At 44.7% G+C, this 22,184-nt stretch overlaps 1 protein-coding gene and 1 long non-coding RNA gene across 4 annotated transcripts in view; one reads left to right on the top strand and one right to left on the bottom strand.

Moving 5' to 3' along the window:
* The window catches only part of SUSD3 (sushi domain containing 3), an 80,202-nt gene that overhangs the window by 19,425 nt on the left and 38,593 nt on the right, over positions 1-22,184 (top strand). For 2 of the 3 annotated variants that reach the window (XR_005774220.1, XM_040407470.1), the window contains exon 2: positions 15,488-15,676. The exons of the other annotated variant lie outside the window; for it this stretch is intronic. Coding sequence is in view for 1 of the 2 variants with exons in the window: in XM_040407470.1 (XP_040263404.1) it covers positions 15,488-15,676 (189 nt within the window). In the remaining variant the exon portion in view is untranslated. The remainder of the gene's footprint in view (positions 1-15,487; positions 15,677-22,184) is intronic. 3 annotated transcript variants of the gene reach the window in all.
* On the bottom strand, positions 1,837-13,111 carry LOC120978987. Its single transcript, XR_005774221.1, has 3 exons — positions 13,100-13,111; positions 6,514-6,518; positions 1,837-1,975 (listed from the first exon to the last, which is right to left on the bottom strand). It is a non-coding gene; the product is annotated as an uncharacterized LOC120978987 (long non-coding RNA).

The following is a 22,184-nucleotide window of genomic DNA, read 5'->3' as shown; positions in this document are numbered from 1 at the left end:
TAGGGAGCAGTGAGTACATGTAGCACCAGGAACGTTGTATTCACCGCTCCCCAGTCCTGTTGTATACTATTGTACACTTTCAAAATGGAAGCGCTCACTAGTATTTACTCCATAAGACCTTCTGCCATTTCCCCCCACTTTTGGGCAGGGGGTGTGTCTTATGGAGCGAAAAACACAGTAGTTTATTGGCAGGTGCAGTATATACATAATATTATAGATACACTATATGCAGAGGTTGTGCCGCTAGGCTTCTCTTCACCCGGGTTCTACCCCTGTATCTAAATACCCTGGTCAAAACGACCCCAGGACACATCTTTCCACAGCCTATAGAAGCATAACTTGAAGCTCCTGGTCTCCAATGCTAAATCTATAAGGCCGAGTTCACACGAACGTGTGTGACCCGTGCCTGTGCTGCGGCCCGTAAATAGCGGGCCGCAATGCACGATCGCCGGCCGTAGGGCAGCCGCATCGGATCGCGGACCCATTCACTTTAATGGGTCCGCGATCCGGATCACACACGTTCGTGTGAACTTAGCCTAACAGGGTTCTCACCTACCATTCAGAATACTGGTGTGATCTTATGGGGCAGAGGAACCTGTAGGCACCATCAGACTCCAGGATCTCAATGCAACTGCTATATGTGCCCCCCCTTTCATGTACCCCCTGCCTGTTTGTATGTTATCCCAGATCTCCTCAATTTCACTCTGGAGTCTATGGTTTAGAGTTATTTTTTATTTTCCTCTAAACCATTGAGATTTAGCTCTTTCATTTGGAAACTGTCATTGGCGCAAATCAAGTGTATTTTTTCTGTATCTTATTTTTATTTCATTTATGCTTCAATTGTCACGTCGAGTGCTTGTGATTAGTTCGCAGAGCACTCTATTTACTTAGAAATGCTGTTCTTTTATATCCGCCGCCGCTGGTATATTCACTGTAATTATTTTCAGAAAAGCATCACATATTTCATCCTGCTTTCCATTTCACATGCAGAACGGAGATTGTTCTGTATCTGCAGAGTCTGGAAAGCAGAATCCCATTGTTCTTCATGCCTTTTTTTTCCTGCCGCTTCATAGTATTCTGAAGGACGGTACGTTCCTCCGGTCAGTGTTTCAGCCATTGTTTCAGACGTGTAATGAATCAACTGACAAAAATATGTCACCGCATCCTACCTGAGAGTTCACTGATTGTTACCATAGGAACCGGGGCCCGGCTTCACGCGGCCGAGAGTGGCTGTACGGTAGTCGGTAATGACAGGAGAGCAACTTCTTGGAAAATCAGATGCAGATATTGTAGAAAGATTTGCAACAGATGAGCCCAAAGCCCCCAGAATCCGCTCTACTGTTTAGGTTCCTGACGAATGGCACATCAATCAGGCTCAGCGATATCTGGATTTTCCAAAGTATTATACTTATGGCTCATGCGCACACGGGAAAAAATGCGGATCGGATGCGGACCCGTTCATCTCAAAGCAGTCCGCATCCGTAAGTCCATTCTGAGTCCCTGCAAAAAAATAGAACATGTCCTATTCTTGTGCGTTCTGCGTTTTAGACGCCAGTCTTAATAAAGCCCTAAGCCGGTGGTGGCTCCACGGAAGTTATGAAGAGGCGCCGGCCTCTCCATAACTTCGGCGCATCCAGCGCCAATTCAATATGTAAGACCGCTTCTGATCGGATCCGTTTTCTATTGTGTCAAAGAAAACGGATCTGTCTCCATTGACTTACATTGTGAGTCATGACGGATCCGTCTTGCTCCGCATCCCAGGACGCACTCAAAAATGCTGCTGGCTGCTCCGTGTGTGCGTCATGGGAAGGCAACCAAACAGAACGGGATGCATTCTGGTGCACTCCATTCCCTTCAGTTCAGTTTTGTCCCCATTGACAATGAATAGGGACAAAACTGAAGCGTTTTCCTCCGCTGTTGAGATCCTATGACGGATCTTAATAGCGGAAATTGAAAACGCTGATATGAAAGTCGCCTTAAGGGGTATTCCTACGAGGAATATGCTACATTTTACAAGCCAGTAACTGGATCTGAATACTTTTGTAACTGCATGTAATTAAAAATGTAGTATAGTCAATGAGTTATTGAATAAGATCTTTCTGTGCAGCGCCACCTGCTGTCGCTGAAGTGGACTCACATGCTCAGTTCCATCCTTCAACTCCTGCCAGAAGCTGTGACAGGGAGAGAGCTGCATCACAAAGGACGCCCCCCCGAGTTGTGATACGGTGAGAACAGCATCAGAAAGGCCATGTCCCGACGTTAACTGCAACAAAAAGGATACTCCCCTGAGTTTAAACAGAAAGGACACACCCCTGAGCTACAGCAGAAAGGACACACCCCAGAGCTTCAGCAGACAGGGCTTACAGCTTGAAATAAATCTAGCAGAGCAATGAATGGGGGATGCCTGGATCCATGTGAGCTTTGTTAGAGATTGTTATGTACCATATGATGCCTGATTTTCATTTTTATATTAATCATGGGATGAACCGTTAAGGCACCGAGTACACTGTTGCAGCAGGGTTTAGTTTTACATTTTCAGTGGCTTTTATTATGTTAAGTGATAATTTAAAGTTTGCTGCAACAGTGTATTTATTAGCTCCAGAATAATACACAGTATAGTGAAACCACTTTGAAGCGACCACCAGAAATTCCTCAGGTCACCGCTGCAGCCAGTCACTGGTCTCAGCAGAGATGTCCCATGCACGGCTGAGGCCAGTGATTGGCTGCAGTGGTGACCAGTCACCGGTGCATCCAAAAAGATGACGTTAGCAGCGGCAGGACCATAGCACAGCGCTGGAAGAAACAGGGTGAGTATCCATGCATTTGGTTTTTCAGACCATTTACAGGGGTTGCCCGAATTTTTACCGTATTTTTCCGCTTTATAAGACGCACCTGATGATAAGACGCACCTAGGTTTATGAGGAGGAAAATAAGAAAATAAATATTTTGAACCAAAAGGTGTGCTTTTGGTAGGTTTCGAACTAATGGTGGTTTGTGGATGACACTATTATGGGGGATCTGTGGATGACACTGTTATGGAGGGGATCTGTGGATGACGCACTGTTATGGAGGATCTGTGGATGACACTGTTATGGAGGATCTGTGGATTACACTGTTATGGAGGGGATCTGTGGATGACGCACTGTTATGGAGGATCTGTGGATGACACTTATGGGGAATCTGTGGATGACACACTGTTATGGGGGATCTGTGGGTGACACACTGATATGGGGAAGCTGTGGATGACACTGTTATGGGGGATCTGTGGATAATACTGTTATGGGAGATCTGTGGATGACACTGTTATGGGGGAGCTGTGGATGACACACTGTTATGGGGGATCTGTGGATGACACACTGTTATAGGGGATATGTGGATGACACAGTGTTATGGGGGATCTGTGGATGACGCACTGTTATGGGGGCATCTGTGGATGATGCATTGTTATGGAGGATCTGTGGATGACACTGTTATGGGGATCTGTGGATGACACACTGAAATGGGGGGAGCTGTGGATAACACTGTTATGGGGGATCTGTGGATGACACTGTTATGGGGGGATCTGTGGATGACATATAGATAGCATCTTATGCTGGTCCCCTCTGTGTCTTCTCATGTCCCTGTGTGAATAGTGACCCCATTACACCAGGCCCCGCTCACAGCAATCTTTACATGTAAAGTCTGTTTATTTAATGCTTAAGCAGTGGCTTTGGTTTGTTAAACTAGCGTAATCGTCTGTAGTAGTATTCACTATCAAAGCGGCGGGCAGGCCGGTAGTGTAACGCACTCACTTATAAACGCTCCCGCTCCGCCAGCTTCATTAATGAAGTGGGAGGAGCATGACGGAGTGAGTGACGTTACACTGCCGGCCTTCCCGCCCAGGCTCGGACTGGCCCACAGGGGTACAGGGGAATCCCCCGGTGGGCCCCTGAGCAAAGTGGACCCCTAGTCTACCACCCACTGCACAAGTGGCACATAACAGTAGACTTACTGCACTACATACATATATTCAATGTACAGCACCTCAACCAGCCGATGTTCATATAAAAAACTTGTTAGATTATTTATTATATTTGAATGTATCCGTATGGTGGGCCCCCAAAATGAATTTTACTGGTGGGCCCTAGGTACCCTAGTCCGACACTGTTCCCGCCGCTTTGATAGTGAATACTACTACAGACGATTACGCTAGTTTAACAAACCAGAGCCACTGGTTGAGGATTACATGAATAGACTTTACATATGAAAACTGCTGTGAGCGGGGCCCTGTGAAATGGAGTACAGTGACTGCATCGGGCCCCTCCGCGAGTGCAGCAGCAGTTGCCAGCCTCCAGCCCCTCCTCCCAGTCCGCGTGATAGAGGTAAACTGTAACTGATACATCGCAGGCCGCGCTGTGCAGCATAGCGGCCGGCCATGTATCAGTGTCAGCAATGTAAAAATTGCACTATTTGCTTTTGGGGGGGGGGGGGGGGAGTGCATTTTATAAAGCAAAAAATACGGTATATAACTCGGACAGCTTTTTTAAGCACTGCCTAAGGACTGGCAGTCATAGCATGTACCACCTGGGATACACATACATATGTGGTCTTCCTTATCTTTCCTTTTGGCTTAACATATCCAGAGATGTGTGGCTCAAGATGACCAGCTTCTAAGAAAAATATGGCATTGCGATATTCTGTCACAAGATGTCTATCCTATATGTGACTATATGTGGCTCCCCCAGTGGTTGTGTTGTGATTAGCAGATCCTGCTGTTTCCTCCCTCATAATAAATGCACTGAACTGTAATACCTGATTGCAGCTGCGGGGATACTCAGAACTCTACCAGCAGAAATTATTCAGTGATTGATCTTTCAGCGGGTTGCTAGGAGCAACAAATGTTATTATTTCTACAATACCAGTTACCATAGAAACCTGTCATTTAAATATAGTCAAATAACTGAAACGCGGGTTGGGGTAGAATAGAGCCTGCCACGCGTATAAAATAAAACCGTGGAAATTCTGAAGGTGATGAATGAACACATACGGGGAGCGCAGAGCCTCGGTATATGTGACTCACTTATGGTTATTCATCGGCTATTATTTTTGAATGTGTCTTTTTCTTGCGGGTTAATAAATTATACAGAGACTTTCAGCCCGGTTGTGCTGTATACCCCGGCAACTCGCATGACTACAAAGCTGTTTTACAAAATTATGAAGTTAGGTTATCATTTAAGTGGATTACTCTGAAAAAATTATTAGAATTCCTGCCGCTAAGGCAAACATCTGCCACATTAAGATGTTTTGGGGAGAGTGGGAGGCAGGTGAAGCGAACAGACACCAGGTTATGAACAGCTGTTCTTTTGCTTCTTGCAAGGAGACTCAGGAAAAATAAGAAAGAGCTTTAACTCCATAACGGCCAAGCACCATATGTATTCAGCGCGTGGTGCTGGGCTTTGATCCAGAGTGGATTAAAGCTCCTGTAGTCTAGTAGGTCAGTTCCCGGCAGTTTATTACCGCTTCTGCCTTCTCCTCTGCTTGGTGCCTAGTGCTCAACGAGCGCTATTCTATGAACAGAGGAAGCGCCACCTGCCCTGCCTGCAAAAGCCACTGAAGTTCAGTATGGGTCTCAATGTTGTTTCCTCCTCCCTCTTCTTCTCTGTATGCCCCCAGAGCTAAAGTTTAAAGGTCATAGTGCAATGAGCCGGACCGTGGTACGGTTAAAGGGACGCCAAAGTATGCAGTGGGTCCGGATGAGGGTATAGTTAATAGTTTTTGTTCGTGACGGCAATTGCAGCGTGCGCAGGGTACAGTCTCAGGGCCCTTTAAGGTGTTGCAACTCACGTACCAGGTGAGGAATGCCAGAGTGGGGTAATGTCTCTGTGTAGCAGTAGTAATAGTGTCAACGGTGTCTCCTACCTTGGTACGGCTGGACTCCTGGATCCTGGCTCACTTGCAATAAATGAGTGTGTTGCTAGTAGGAGTAATTGAGGGTTTAAGTAGCAGTAAATGAGATCCAGACTTGAAATATAATTCAACTTGTCTTTACTAGAGGCAGCATTAATCCATATGAGGTACAGCAATAGTCTTTAGGTCCCAGCAGGTATTGGCAATGTATGGCAGGGATCAATATCTCTTCTGCATCTATCATGTGCCTGGAGAATATGGCAGGAATCTGTCTTCTGCTCTGTCTATCTTCTGCTGTGTATGGGACTGACTAGCTTAAGAAGAATTTGGCTTCTCCTGGTCTCTGGATAGTTACTCACAGTTAGCTCACAGGGAATGGCTCGTCCTGGAGTTCTGGAGGTGGCTGCTTGCTTGTCACCAGTTGAGGCTGAAGGGCTCAGACTGGGGATGAAGATCTTTGGTTTCAGCCGAGACTCGATCCTGGGTTGGGCTCCCTAGAACTGGGAGCTCCTACCAGCACAGCCTTCCCCCTAGCCAGGGTGGTTGGCACACACTAACTATAACTTCCTTCTCCTCCCCATGAGGCAGGATGTGGGAACATTCCACACCTCCTCAAAGAGGGGGGACCTAAACTGGAACGTACTATTCCAGTCTAGATATGCTAAACTGTTACTAAGTCTCTGCTGAACACATTGCTGCCATCTGCTGGTGTACATTGAAATTACAGCAAATTACATGTAACAGGCTTAGAATATGCACATTATTGAGGATGTGATATTAAATTATACCAGATGACAAGATAAATACACTTAACAGGATGTAGCGGGGAGAGAGTTTAGTAACATAACTCTGGGATGTTACATTAGTAAAGGGTCTGAATACTATTGTCCATGTGAAACGTTAGCTTTTCCTTTTTAACCCTTTCAACCACGTACCAGTTCGTCATGTTGGTTGAGGAAATGTATGGAGCGGGCTGCTACAGTGAGCCCGCTCCATACACTTCGAGTGCCGGCTGTATCATACAGCAGGTTCCTGACTGCAATGACGGGGAATGGCAATCACACCACACCTTGCCATTTAACCCCTCAGATGCCGCAATCAACACAGATTGCGGCATCTGTAGAGTTAGACAGAGGGATGCGGATCCCACTGCCTTCCGATCGGAGCCCCTACAGTGAAATTGCAGGGCTCTGACCGGTTACCATGCCAGCCCGGATGCTTATGAAGCTTTCCAGGCATGCCATGGTAAGTTTTCTGCTGAACTGTGCACGAGGCACAGCTCAGCAGGGAGAGTATCAGAATCCTAATTACCCTAATTGATCTCTATTAGGGCTCATGCACAAAACCATTGGCTGTTTTGCAGTCTGCAAATTGTGGATCCGCAACACAGATAATGGCCGTATGCATTCAGCATTTTGCGGCCGGCCCCTAATAAAACAGTCCTATCCTTGTCCGTTAATGCGGGCAATAATAGGATATGTTCTGTAATTTTTAGGATGGCACGGAATGTACGTGCGGATACGGACAGTGCACGGAGTGCTGTCCACACCTTTTGCATCCCAGTTGAAGTGAATGGGTCTGCAACCGACCACGGTTGTGTGCATGATCCTTAGGGTGAATAGGACAACGGATCAAAATATCTCATGTTCTAGCCCCCTGAGGGGGTTAAAAGTTATTACAATAAAAGCAAAAAAAATAAAAATGTAAATATTAAATCACCCCCTCCTTTCCCAATTTTACATATAAAAATATATTAACAATAAAAAAAAATTACATATGTGGTATCGCCGCGTCCAAAAATGTCTTTAACTATTAAAATATTTTTTTAAAATTCCTGTGCGGCAAATGCTGTAATGGAAAAAAAAATTAAAACCACACGATTCACAATTTTTTAGTCACCTTCCCCCCCTTCCCCCCCAAGAAATTGAATAACAGTGATCAAAAAGTCGTTCATACACAATAATGGTACCAATAAAACAAACTGTTTGTCCTGCAAAAAACAAGCCCTGATACAACTCTGTGGACAGAAATATAAAAAGTTATGGCTGTCAGAAAAAGGCGATGAAAAGAATTTTTTTTTTTAAGTTTTTATTTTTTAAAAGTAGTAAAAAAAAAAACATATACAAGTTTGGTATCACCGCACATCATGTCATTTTTAGCGCACAGTGAACGCTGTGATGTCGAAAACCCCCAAAACCTTGGCAGAATTGTGGTAAATCTTTTTCTATTTAACCCCACAAATAATTTTTTTCCCGTTTTCCAATTCAGACATGGTAAATTAAATGGTGCCCTTAAAATACAATTTATCCTGCAAAAAATAAGCCCTCATACGGCTATATGAATTAAAAATTAAAAAAGTTATGCCTATTGTAATGGGAGGGGAAAAAAACAAATGGGTTAATAAATTTGCAAACTTTCTAGCATTCTGTTTTCACTTTGTCATTGATGCCACGTTCACATTTCTGGTGCCTGTCTGCCAGAGTTCACCAGATCCGGCACTGCTGGATTCAACAGATCACCGCCGGATCCCTATTGACTATAATGGTATCCGGCAGTGACCTGGCCGCTTTCTGGTGTAAATGCCGGGTTTCAGGTGTACAAAAACAGTTGCATGCAGCAGCTTTTAGTCCGGCCGACAGCCGGATCATCTGTAATGGAGATGTGAATGCAGCCCATGGGGGACTGAGTGCAGAATGACAGGGGAAAACTTGTAAAAAAAAAAATATTTTATTTTCAGCACAAGGCCATAATATAACAAAATGTGAAAAAAGTGAAAGGATCTGGAAACTTTCTGAATGCACTGTATATTTTAGTAAAGATGTAGATTTTTTGTTCCACACAGTAAATCCATCCAGAGATGCGGAATGAGGAGCTTGGCAGAAGCCTTGTGTAGCCGTTATCTTAGATTCTTCTTTGAGCGCTCCTCTCCTATTTTTGCATTCTTGAAATAACATAGAGAATTTGTTTAACTTTCTGGAAACTTATACAAATGTATGGGACATAAGTGGTGGAAACAAGGAGATAAAGATTCTTCTTAGCATTATGTTCCACCTTGTGCATCTTTTACTCATCTTATGTCATGATTGTAACTTCAGGCATTTTTTCAATATTTTGAAAGTTTTTTGAGTTTTCTGATTATAGTTTATAAGATATTGGGGGAGATTTATTACGACTAGTGCTCCCATACATCAGTCTGATCCCCCTGCGCTGGAGTAAGATAACAGGCAAATGGCTCCTAATAAATTAGTTGCATCTCTACCCCTCCGTGCGCCAGATATTTAAGTCTATGCCAGCCAGGGGCTGGTGTAGATTTGGGCTATAATCTACCGCAGTCTCTGGCGTAAGTTATAGTAAATATGGCGGGCTGTGCACAGCTCCGCCCCCTTATCTCACCCCTTTAGAAAAGTGTCGAGAACCCCTAAAAGTCACAAATTATGGCGCAAATATGCCATCATTTGCGATATTTTTTATTTTTTTACAACAGAATAGTGGCGTAAATAACTTAAAGAGGACCTTTCACCAGAATAAAACATCTAAACTAACTATACAGACACGTAGAGTGGCGCCCAGGGACCCCCCTGCACTTACTATTATCCCTGGGCGCCGCTCTGTTCTCCGGTTATAGCCTCCGGTATCTTCATAGTTAGGCTCCACCCAGGGGAACCTGACGGCGTCTCATTCTCCGAGGCTGTAGCGCTGGCCAATCGCAGTGCTCAGCTCATAGCCTGAGAGTTTTTTTTCTCTCTCAGGCTATGAGCTGAGCGCTGCGATTGGCCAGCGGGGCCACGAAACGGAGCAACAGAAACGGAGCAGATTCATTCATAACTTCTAGTAGGAATAATAGAGAAATGGCAGAATACTGAGCCATAGAAATAGATGCTGCTACTAAAATAGACGTGTCAAGACAGGGGAAAGGCATTTTACATTTGGGAAGCTTTTTATGTCCTATTAATATCCACCAGTCTAAAGCGCCATTCAGACGTCCGTGTCGGTGCTCAAATCCATGAGAAGGTGGTCAGTGATGCATCCGTGAAGCTGCCCATGAAGGATCTGTGTGCTCCGTGTTTCCGTTCTTTGCTGTCCGTGTGCCATCCGTGTGCCATCCATGTTTCACTGAAACTGAACAGCAGAAAAATTATTTTCAAAACATCTTTTCTTAACGATCCGTGAAACACGGATGCAACACAGATGGCATCCGTGTTGCATCCGTCGATTTCACTGACCCATAGACTATAAGGCTACATGCACACGAACGTTGTTTGTTTCTGTGTCCGTTCCGTTTTTTTTTTTGCGGATAGGATGCAGACCCATTCATTTCAATGGGTCCGCAAAAAATGCGGACAGCACACCGTGTACTATCGGCATCTGTATGTCCAGTCCGTAGCCCCGCAAAAAAACATGTCCTATTCTTGTCGTTTTAGGCATTGTTACAAGGGATTCGAAAAAAAAAAAGGATGGCATACAGATGTCATCCGTTTTTTATTGCGGACCGCAAAACACATACGGTCATGTGCATGTAGCCTTATGGGCGTGATGGATCCGTGAACACGGACGAAATAGAGCATGCAGACGTGCTAAAACCACGGACCATGGTAAATGAAATGAATGGGGGCGTGTGCTATCTGTGGAGAACACGTACGGCACACGTCCGTGGAAGCTGATGTGTGAATGAGGCTTAATCTATTCACACACCATCAGAGGGCCTGTATATGTCTTTAGGATTTTACATCTGCCAGTGTACAGGCATATAGTGGCATCACCCATAGACTCCCAAGATTTAAAATAAAATACATATTTTTATGTTTTGTTTTAATATGGTTTTAACCTTTTTTTGTGGCATTTTTCAAAAAAATTTCAGTTTAAAAAAATGCTCCATCCAAATGTTTGCTGTAAACCATTAGGAAACGAACTGCATTTTTTGCATTTTACATCACTTTTTTTTGCGTATTTTTTGATCATTTTTTTTTTTCAAAACGCAGACTGGACTAGATATTGGAGCACATTTATTAAGACCGCCATTTTAGATGCCGATCTTAATAAAGCCCTAGGCTGGCGGTGGATCCGCCAAAGTTATGAAGAGGCCGCCGGCCCCTCCATAACTTTGGCAGATTCTCCGCCAGTTGAAAGCATAAGACCGCTTCTGAGCTGTCTTACATTTTGATCATTTTCTACGCCTATCCCCTTCCCCGCCGCACCTACACTTTTAGACCCGGCGTGAGCGGGGGCAAAGTCGCAGATAGCAGCGCAACCAACCGTTGTGCTGATATCTGCGCCTGAAATACGCCTAATTTAGGCGTATTTCAGCATAGTAAATGACCCCCATCGTGTTTTTTTTGCCATTTTCTACAGATTTCTTTATATATAACACACCAAACAAACAAATGTAAAATTGCATGAAATTCACAACAGAAAAAAAGCCAAAAAAGGTATGTGTGAGGGAAGCTCAGGGAGAACCTGTAAAAGCTAAAGACGGTTTAGTTTAAGCCCAAATCCCGTTCTCAGACTCCTTCTGGGGTGCCACAATGACTTAATAATTGATGATATCACATTCAGCCCTCAGTTTATTCCTCTCGACATATCTAGACTTCATTGATTCTTCCACTTGACTCAATTAATGATGCAAAATGAAATCTTACAGGTAATTGACTCTAACATATCTGACACAGAAGAGGATCCTTGAGTCATCTCATGATGTCAAGCACATTATATTTTTTTCTCTGTCTTTAAAAATACTTAATGACGTACGCCACTGGGGGGATTTATCAAATCTGGTGTAAAGGAAAACTGGTTAGTTGCCCATAGCAACCAATCAGAATCCACCTTTCATTTTCCAAAGGAGCTCTGAAAAATCAAAGGTGGAATCTGATTGGTTGCAATTTTTCAGAGCTCCTTTGAGAAAATGAAAGGTGGAATCTGATTGGTTGCTATGGGCAACTAAGCCAGTAGTTCTGACGATAGGCCATCAATAAAGAACTCCCAGAAAATCCCTTATAAATGCCTCCTGGCGTGTCTGTTTTTAATAAATTCATGTATTCCCCGCAAAATGATAATTCTGGTACATCTTGTCTTAGGGCTCATGCACACAACCATATGTATTTGTGGTCCGCAAAACAGGAATCCACAAAAAAAAGGATGAGATCCGTGGTGGATCCGTTTTTTTCTTTTACGGATTCATTGTAACAATGCCTGTCCTTGTCCGCAAAATGGCCATGTTCAATTTTTATTTTTTTTGCGGAATGGACATGCGGACATACAGACACGGAATTAGTAGAGGAAGTGAGAGCTGTGATGTGTGCTTCATTCTTCATGTGACTAGGCCTAAGTTTCAGAGAATCACAATCTCTGAGGGCTATCTACTGACAGACAGCCCTCACTACATCCAAACTTATATCCATACATTTGCACTGTGAATTATTTAGAACCCTGTTTTGAAGCTGTTGGATGTACTACAACTCCCATTCTGCACTTTTGTAAAGAGAGACGTTCATGTTTTATGCCGGCCACTGCACCCACCATCTCCTGCCTTGCACCCACACCAAACCCACAACATCAAGGGCACCCCAACTTAGGGTTGTCACGATACCAAAATTTTGATTCGATTTTGATACCATGAAAAAGTATTCCATTATGCCATTAGATACCATGCGAAAAAAATAAAACACCAAAAAAGCCGGGTGCATTTTGCATTTTATTGAACGTCCGGCCCATAATCGAACAGTCCTATCCTATTTTTTTTTTTTCTGGGGTCTTAACAGTGAAAAAAGGTTGTAAAACAAATTTGGGTGGCTCCACGAGTAAGCAAGATAGATGGGTGCTGCTATCAAAAATGGTTCCCCCTCTCATCAAAAGTAAATTAGATCAATGGTGTAGATAGGCACAACCAAATATCTGGGTCATTTGGAAACAGTTATTTAATTCCACATCTAATACAATATAAAAGGTACAATAAAAAGATACAATAAAATTCTATCTCTGGTGCGTATTACAATTCACCTATATGCGGTTAAAAAGGGGACATATATACTAAATGTCAATCAATGAGCAGAAGCCGACCTCCATAAAATATCCAAAGGATGAGATGACATATGCAATGAAATAAACTAGAATAAAATAAACTTGGATGATGATTAAGGATAATGTATATTAGATCTTGTTGTTCATCCTTCCAGAGAAAGCGATCGGTTGCTCGTATGCTTAGCGTCCTAACACTGACACGTTCAGTGTGTTGACCAAGAGTTCATATAATAGAGAATGTGCTGTCACTAATCCACTCTATATTTGCCCCAATTGTCTGCAAAATGTTCTTTCCAAAGTATCGGCATAAATCAGGGTACTCACAGCTATTGCGATCAAACTGCGGTCAGAGTTTCATGCTGTGTGGCGTCCCACCTGTGTTCAGCGTGATCGTCGTTGCTTGCGCAGTAAATCTCATGAATTAAAACGAGAACTGGAGTATTCACCCTGTTGGTCGTGCCGACTTTCAATCCCGGGGTGTATAGTTCCGTGGACAGCTGTTACTTGTAGCTAATCAAGCTTGTAAGAAGAAAGTTTTGCAGACAGGATCCTGTTTGTTGTTTCAATTATGTATATCTGTACTTTTCTTCAGAGAAACACTTGGGTACTTTGTAACTAATTTGTTCAAACCAAACGCGTTTCGGAGTATATATAGTTTTTTGTTCCTTCTTCAGTGGTCGAAGGAGTAAGAAACTATATATACTCCGAAACGCGTTTGGTTTGAACAAATTAGTTACAAAGTACCCAAGTGTTTCTCTGAAGAAAAGTACAGATATACATAATTGAAACAACAAACAGGATCCTGTCTGCAAAACTTTCTTCTTACAAGCTTGATTAGCTACAAGTAACAGCTGTCCACAGGGTTTTATTGTCTATGTGGCCATTTACGCCATTTGTAACAGCCAGTGAATAGCGGCCATCAATGGGACAATTTTTAACAGCCGTCAGACACTAGTGGAACATGGCCAAAAAATTACTCACCTCATCCACTTGCACATGCAGTGGCAGTCGCTCCTCTCTTGATGCTGAAGGTCCTGCGCTCAAGCGTGATGTCACCACGCAATCATGCTGGAAGCGCGTGGTGATGTCATCAAGCTTGAGCACAGGTCCTTTGGCAGGGCCTTCAGCATCAAGAGAGGAGTGAGTGCCTCTGCATGTGCAAGTGGATGAGGTGAGTTTTTTTTCTTTTTTTTCCACTTCCCAAAAAAAGAGGACCACTATGGGGGACTTTATTACTTCTAGGGGCCACTATGGGGGACATTATTACTGCTACGTGCCACTATAGGGGATGTTATGACTGCAGGGGCCAACTATGGGGAACAATATGTATACCGCAGGTGTTGGGCTTTTATTAAAAAAAGCCAATGAAATTCATGTTTTTAACCGCCATGAAAAATAGCCATTAAAAATGGACAGGCGGACAGAAAATGGATGCAAAAATGGTAGAAAAATGGCCATGAAAAACTGACAGTGTGTCCATTTTTCATGGCCCTTTTTTTTCCCACTGTTAGGTGAATGTAGCTTTACCCTGTGGATTGGTGCTAAAAGATATAATTGAAATGTCCCTTTAAATGAAAAAAAAAAATAAAAATCAAGTGCATGAAAAGTGCAGTCATCCTATTTAGGCCTCATGCACACGGCCGTATGTATTTTGCGGTCCGCAAAAAACGGATCCGCAAAAAATACAAGATGACGTCCGTGTGCATTCTGTATTTTGTGGAACGGAACAGCTGGCCGTGGAACGGAACAGTACTATCCTTGTCCGTAAGGCTCCATTCACACGTCCGCAAATGGGTCGGCATCCGTACCACAATTTTGCGGAACGCGTGCGGACCCATTCATTCTCTATGGGGACAGAAAAGATGCGGACAGCACACAGTGTGCTGTCCGCATCCGCATTTCCGTGACGCGGCCCCGAACTTCCCGGCTTCAGCCCCGAACTTCCGGGCCGTGGCTCCGCAAAAAATAGAACATGTCCTATTCTTGTCTGCAATTGCGGATAAGAATAGGCAGTTCTATTGGGGGTGCCGGCCGGGTGTATAACGGATCCGCAATACACTATGGACGTGTGAATGGACCCTAATGCGGACAATAATAGGGCATGTTCTATTTTTTTGCGGAACGGAAATACGGACATACGGAAACTGAATGCACACCGAGTACCTTCCGTTTTTTTTGCAGACCCATTGAAATGAATGGTTCTGTATACAGTCCGCAAAAGAAACGGCACGGACAGGGAAAGAAAATACGTTCGTGGGCATGAGCCCTTAGCGAGGGCTCGTTTGCTGAAGATTCATCGCTATAAACCTTATATCGATCAGAACCTTCCGTTTGTGCTTAGAAGAAAGCCAGTAACAATGCGATAGAGATACAAACATGCAGGTCACAATGTACGGGGCATTTCTCCATCAGGAAAGAGGGTCGGGAACATTTCAGATGGCTTTATAGAAACTTTCCGCTTAGCGTAGCATGAAACTACAGTACTTAGAGTTGACCTCGTATTTGCGGTCTACACGCTCAGCCGCCTGTTTATTGATTATCTAAAATCCTAGCAATTATTGCGGTTTTTCTCTCTGCTTGTTTGTAGGTCAGTGTAAAAAGATTGTGCCGCCGGAGTCCGGCTCATTCCACATTGTGCACGGAAATGGCTCTTCAGTGGGGACAGTTATTATGTTTCAGTGCTCCTCTTCATATCAGCTGGTTGGAGAAGGATTAACGACCTGTGTCTGGAAAGGAAACAGCACCTTGTGGACAGCGGGCGCGCCCTCTTGTAAACGTAAGGGATATATATATTTTTTTAATCAAAGACATTTTATGGTGTTCTCACATGGTGACCCTGAGGTTTATATTTACAATCTGCTGCTAGGGTTTTTCCCCTTTAAGGCTACATGCACACGACCGTATGTGTTTTGCGGTCCGCAAATTGCGGATTCGCAAAAAAACGAATGGCGTCCATATGTCAGAAGTTTTTTTTATGCGGATCCATTGTAACAATGCCTATCCTTGTCCGCAAAACTATTTTTTTTCAGGGCTACAGAACGGACATACTGATGCGGACAGCGCACATCCTATCCGGGGAAAAAAAAACGGAACCAAACCACGTTCATGTGCATGTAGGCTAAATCTGTAGATAAAGACCACAGCTCTCGCTTTCATCTGGTGTTCCAAATGAGTGAAAATATACAATAATCGCTTCAGTGAGAGATAAGGAACTCAATACAGTTGTGTTTTGGGTCCAAAATTCAATACCTGCTCTGATCTACTAAGGCTACTTTCACACTGGCGTTTTGGCTTTCCGTTTGTGAGATCCGTTTCAGGGATCTCACAAGCGGTCCAAAACTGATCAGTTTTGCCCTAATGCATTCTGAATGGAAAAGGATCCGTTCAGAATGCATCAGTTTGCCTCCGTTCCATCTCCATTCCGCTTTGGAGGCGGACACCGAAACGCTGCCTGCAGCGTTTTGGTGTCCGTCTGACGAAAATGAGCCAAACAGATCCGTTCTAACACACAATGAAAGTCAATAGGGACGGATCCGTTTTCTATGACACAATCTGGCACAATAGAAAACGGATCCGTCCTCCATTGACTTTCACTGGTGTTCAAGATGGATCCGTCTTGGCTATGTTACAGATAATACAAACGGATCTGTTCTGAACGGATGCAGGCGGTTGTATCATCTGAACGGATCCGTCTGTGCAGATCCATGACGGATCCGCACCAAAACGCGAGCGTGAAAGTAGCATAACTCGTGACCCGTTTATTTTATGAATCACTATGCAAACAATAGCAAATCATCATTATGCACTTCACATTGCGACAAACCAATTATCATGAAACAATTTAACACACATATATTAGTTACATATGAATATTTGTAGTGATCTGAACAAATGAAAAATAGGTCTTTGCGTGCTTATCTTTTACTCCTGCCCCCACCACCTGGATGCCAACAGAACTGGCAATTTCTGGTTTTATCTATCCTTTTGCTGAAAAACCTGAATTAGGCCCCTTTCACACGGGCGAGATTTCCGCGCGGGTGCAATGCGTGAGTTGAACGCATTGCACCCGCACTGAATCCGGACCCATTCATTTCTATGGGGCTGTGCACACGAGCGGTGATTTTCGCGCATCACTTGTGCGTTGCGTGAAAATCGCAGCATGCTCTATATTCAGCGTTTTTCACGCAACGCAGGCCCCATAGAAGTGAATGGGGCCGCGCGAAAATCGCAAGCATCCGCAAGCAAGTGCGGATGCGGTGCGATTTTCACGCACGGTTGCTAGGTGACGATCGATCTGGGGACCCGATCTGTATTATTTTCCCTTATAACATGGTTATAAGGGAAAATAATAGCATTCTGAATACAGAATGCAAAGTAAAATAGTGATGGAGGAGTTAAGAATAAAAAAAAATTAACTCACCGAGTCCACTTGATTGCGTAGTTGCGGATCTCTGTCTTCTTCTGTAATGTTGAGCTGCCGGCTAAGGACCTGTGGTGACGTCACATCACATGATCCAATCACATGGTCCCTCACCATGGTGATGAACCATGTGATTGGACCATGTGATGAGCACAGTGATGTCATCAAAGGTCCTATTCCTGTGCACAGCAAAGAAGACAGAAGAGATGCCAGCTGCGCGATCAAGTGGATTAAGGTGAGTTAAATTATTTTATTTTATTTTTTTAACCCCTCCAGCCCTATTTTACTATGCATTCTGTATTAAGAATGCTATTATTTTCCCTTATAACCATGTTATAAGGGAAAATAATACAATCTACAGAACACCTAACCAAACATGCCAATTTTTCTTACAAAAATCCTGCATTTTCCCACAATGCACCCGCATCTTATCCGGGCAAAAAACATGACGCCCGTGTGAAAGAGGCCTTAGAGTAAACTTTCAATTACAGACAGAATGCCCTTGAATAATCCCCTCTGATAAAATAGAAACACTCTCTAGTTCCGTTACTATCACACTGGCTACAGAGTTAGGGCTGCAAATAAGGACAAGAATAGGACATGTTCTATGTTTTTTGCACGGCCACGGAACGGACATACGGATGCGGACAGCATGCGGTGCGCTGTCCACGTCTTTTGCGGCCCCATTGTATTGAATAGGTCCGCATCCGATCTGCAAAATTGCAGAATAGATGCAGACAGAAAAATACGGTGGTATGAATGGAAGATTTTTTAACTGATGAGCCATCCTCTGGATAAATCATCAGTATCAACACCTGGGACCCCCACCGATCTGATTTAGAAAGGCACCAGCGCTCACAGTAGCACTGCGGCCTTCTCACAGCTCACCAAGCACAGCGCTGTACATTGTAAGGTGGCTGTGCTTTACTTGAATGGGGCTGAGCTGCGCCTAGGCCATGTGACTGATGAACGTGGCATCACATGTGCAATGTCCCACTAGTGTACATGGGCACTGCAAAAGCTTATTGTATCACATGTTATATCATGCTGTATTGCTTTCTTATGTGAAATCCCTGTTACCAGGCTGTCAGGTGCACTACATACATTCCACCACTAGATGGGGATAGCACTAGGCTATATATACCTCAGTTCACGCCTAGTTAGTCAGAACAAAGGAGGAGTAGGAGTGGAAGGAGTGAGTGCAGCTGCTAGCTGTGTTTAGTGAAAAGACAGTTCAAGTGAGAGAGTGGATAAAGACACAAAGGATAACAGCCATTTTACCAGGCTTTAAGGACCTTTGGATTCAAGGTGAAAGATCTATTAGCTTCAGGCAGCCTCACCATTAATAAGCTGGAAAAAGATAACCAGATAAAAGAGCTGAATATCAGTGAGTACATAATTAACTACCCTAGGCTGAGACATAACTACAAGTACAGCCTGTTACTGGGATTCATCACATCCAACTTGCATGTGTATCAGAGACTGCTTTGCTGTTCTCCTCTTCACTGCACTGCCGGCCCAGGGTGGCGTCTGCTAAACCGTGAGTAACCGATGAACTGTTTGTACACTTCAGCCCACCGTGAACCTCACGTGTTCTACCCCAGTGGACTGGCACGCTGCATGTAAACTGGCATCACGAACAGGATTCGAACCTGTGCGGGGAAACCCCATTGGAGAAATGCAGACCCAGAGTTACTCAAGCCATAGAGACACCGAAAGCAGCTCTTCATGCAGAAGGTTCTAATGTTAAGGAGAACCCTAGTTCCAATCACAAATGATCAGCATTATCATCAAAATGTACCATGATAGATCCGGACACTTTGGGGTACAAAAAACGTAGGCTACTATCCGCAGAAGATTTTATTGGATTGGAATGAGAGGAGATATAAAAAATTGGTGTCGAGAATGTTTTAGGCTACTTTCACACTAGCGTTCGAGCGGGTCCGTCTGATGTTTCATCAGACGGATCCGCTCCTATAATGCAAACGCTTGCATCCGTTCAGAACGGATCCGTTTGCATAACAGTTTATTTCAGATCTGATTTTTCACACAGAAGCGTTCCCATGGTGATGGGGACGCTTCAAGTTAGAATATACTGAGAACTGTGTACATGACTGCTCCCTGCTGCCTGGCAGATGCTGCCAGGCAGCAGGGGGCAGACCCCCCCCCTCCTGTATTTAACTTATTGGTGGCCAGTGCGGCCCCCCCTCCCTCCCCAGTATTAATTGTAACCAGTGCGGCCCCCCTCCCTCTATATTCATCGGTGGCCAGTGCAGATATTAAATATGAGCAGTGCGGTCTCCCCCTCCCTCCCTCCCCAGTATTAAATATGAGCAGTGCGGTCTCCCCCTCCCTCCCTCCCCAGTATTAAATATGAGCAGTGCGGTCTTCCCCCCCCTCCCTCCCCAGTATTAAATATGAGCAGTGCGGTCTCCCCCTCCCTCCCTCCCTCCCCAGTATTAAATATGAGCAGTGCGGCCTCCCCCTCCCTCTATTCATTGGTGGCCAGTGCGGATTCAAAGTATTGTGATCAGTGCGGCCTCTCCCCCCCCCCATCATTGGTGGCAGCGGAGAGTACCGATCGGAGTCCCAGTTTAAATCGCTGGGGCTCCGATCGGTGACCATGGCAGCCAAGACGCTATTGCAGTCTTGGCTGCCATGGTTACTTAGCAACAAATAGAATCATTATACTTACCTGAAGAGCTGCGATCTATGTGACCGGCCGGGAGCTCCTCCTACTGGTAAAGTGACAGGTCTGTGCGGCGCATTGCCTATAGACCTGTCACTTACCAGTAGGAGGAGCTCCCGGCCGGTCACATAGATCGCAGCTCTTCAGGTAAGTATAATGCTGCTATTTGTTGCTAAGTAACCATGGCAGCCAAGACTGCAATAGCGTCTTGGCTGCCATGGTAACCGATCGGAGCCCCAGCGATTTAAACTGGGACTCTGATCGGTACTCTCCGCTGCCACCAATGATGGGGGGGGGGGGGGGGGGAGAGGGGAGGCCGCACTGATCACAATACTTTGAATCCGCACTGGCCACCAATGAATAGAGGGAGGGGGAGGCAGCACTGCTCATATTTAATACTGGGGAGGGAGGGAGGGGGGAGACCGCACTGCTCATATTTAATACTGGGGAGGGAGGGAGGGGGGAGACCGCACTGCTCATATTTAATACTGGGGAGGGAGGGAGGGGGGAGACCGCACTGCTCATATTTAATACTGGGGAGGGAGGGAGGGGGAGACCGCACTGCTCATATTTAATACTGGGGAGGGAGGGGGAGACCGCACTGCTCATATTTAATACTGGGGAGGGAGGGAGGGGGAGGCCGCACTGCTCATATTTAATATCCGCACTGGCCACCGATGAATATAGAGGGAGGGGGGCCGCACTGGTTACAATTAATACTGGGGAGGGAGGGGGGGCCGCACTGGCCACCAATAAGTTAAATACAGGAGGGGGGGGGGCAGTCATGTGCACAGTTCTCAGTATATTCTAACTTGAAGCGTCCCCATCACCATGGGAACGCCTCTGTGTTATAATATACTGTCGGATTTGAGTTTCACGATGTAACTCAAATCCGATGGTATATTCTAACATAGAGGCGTTCCCATGGTGATGGGGACGCTTCAAGTTAAAATATACCATCGGATTGGAGAAAACTCCGATCTGATGGTATAATCCTGACTTTACATTGAAAGTCAATGGGGGACGGATCCGTTTGAAATTGCACCATATTGTGTCAATGTCAAACGGATCCGTCACCATTGACTTGCATTGTAAGTCTGGACGGATCCGTTTGGCTCCGCACGGCCAGGCGGACACGAAAACGCTGCAAGCAGCGTTCGGGTGTCCGTCTGCTGAGCGGAGCGGAGGACAAACGGTGCCAAACTGATGCATTCTGAGCGGATCCGCATCCACTCAGAATGCATTGGGGCAGTACGGATCCGTTCGGGGCCGCTTGTGAGAGCCTTCAAACGGAACTCACAAGCGGAGCCCCGAACGCTAGTGTGAAAGTAGCCTTACTTGTGCCATTGGGAGAAATAAAAGGCATGACCAGAGAGCACCATTGCATCCCATCGTAAGTAAAACACCTCTAGAAATAGTGGCCATTGACCATGTAAAGTTAGAACCAAGTCGCTCAGGGTATACCTACGCCATGACCATACTTGATCATTACACCAAATATGTAGTAGCCATACCCGTTAAAGACCTGACAGCCAAAACCGCTGCAAATGTTTTCTAGAAAAACTTCCTGTTGCCCTATGGATGCCCTGAAAATATTCTTACAGATCAAGGATCTGCCTTCGAGTCCCAATTGTTCCATAAACTGTGTTCACTTCACAATTGTCAGAAGATCAGAAAAACAGCTTACCATCCTCAAGGTAACGGACTTTGTGAAAAAATTAATCAAACAATTGAAATGTTGAGGGCTGTACCACCTGCTAAGAGAACTGAGTGGCCAACTTTACTACCTCAATTGATGTATACTTACAACAATACCATCCATTGTTCTACTAGATATACTCCATATTATCTTATGTTTGGCCGTCAAGGAAAGTTGCCTGCAGATCACACCCTGGATGTGCAAGTTCCAGATTTAATTAATCCCCTACCACAGACTGATTGGGTGAGTGAACATCAAAAACGTCTAGCTGATGCCCAGGAGATTGTACAAGTCTGTATGGCAAATGTACGCAACAAACAGAACGACTATAACCAGTCTGCCAAAGCAGAACCCTTAGAAGTTGGTAACCATGTGGAAACAACCATCGCACTAGCAAGCTGGATAGCAAATGGGAAAGAGAACCCTACCTCATTACAGCTATTCCTAATGGTGAGACTGATGTCTATGAAATCACT

Source organism: Bufo bufo, chromosome 9 (genome assembly GCF_905171765.1).
Source record: "Bufo bufo chromosome 9, aBufBuf1.1, whole genome shotgun sequence".
NCBI classification, from domain to species: domain Eukaryota; kingdom Metazoa; phylum Chordata; class Amphibia; order Anura; family Bufonidae; genus Bufo; species Bufo bufo.
This window is presented reverse-complemented; position numbering and strand designations above follow the sequence as displayed.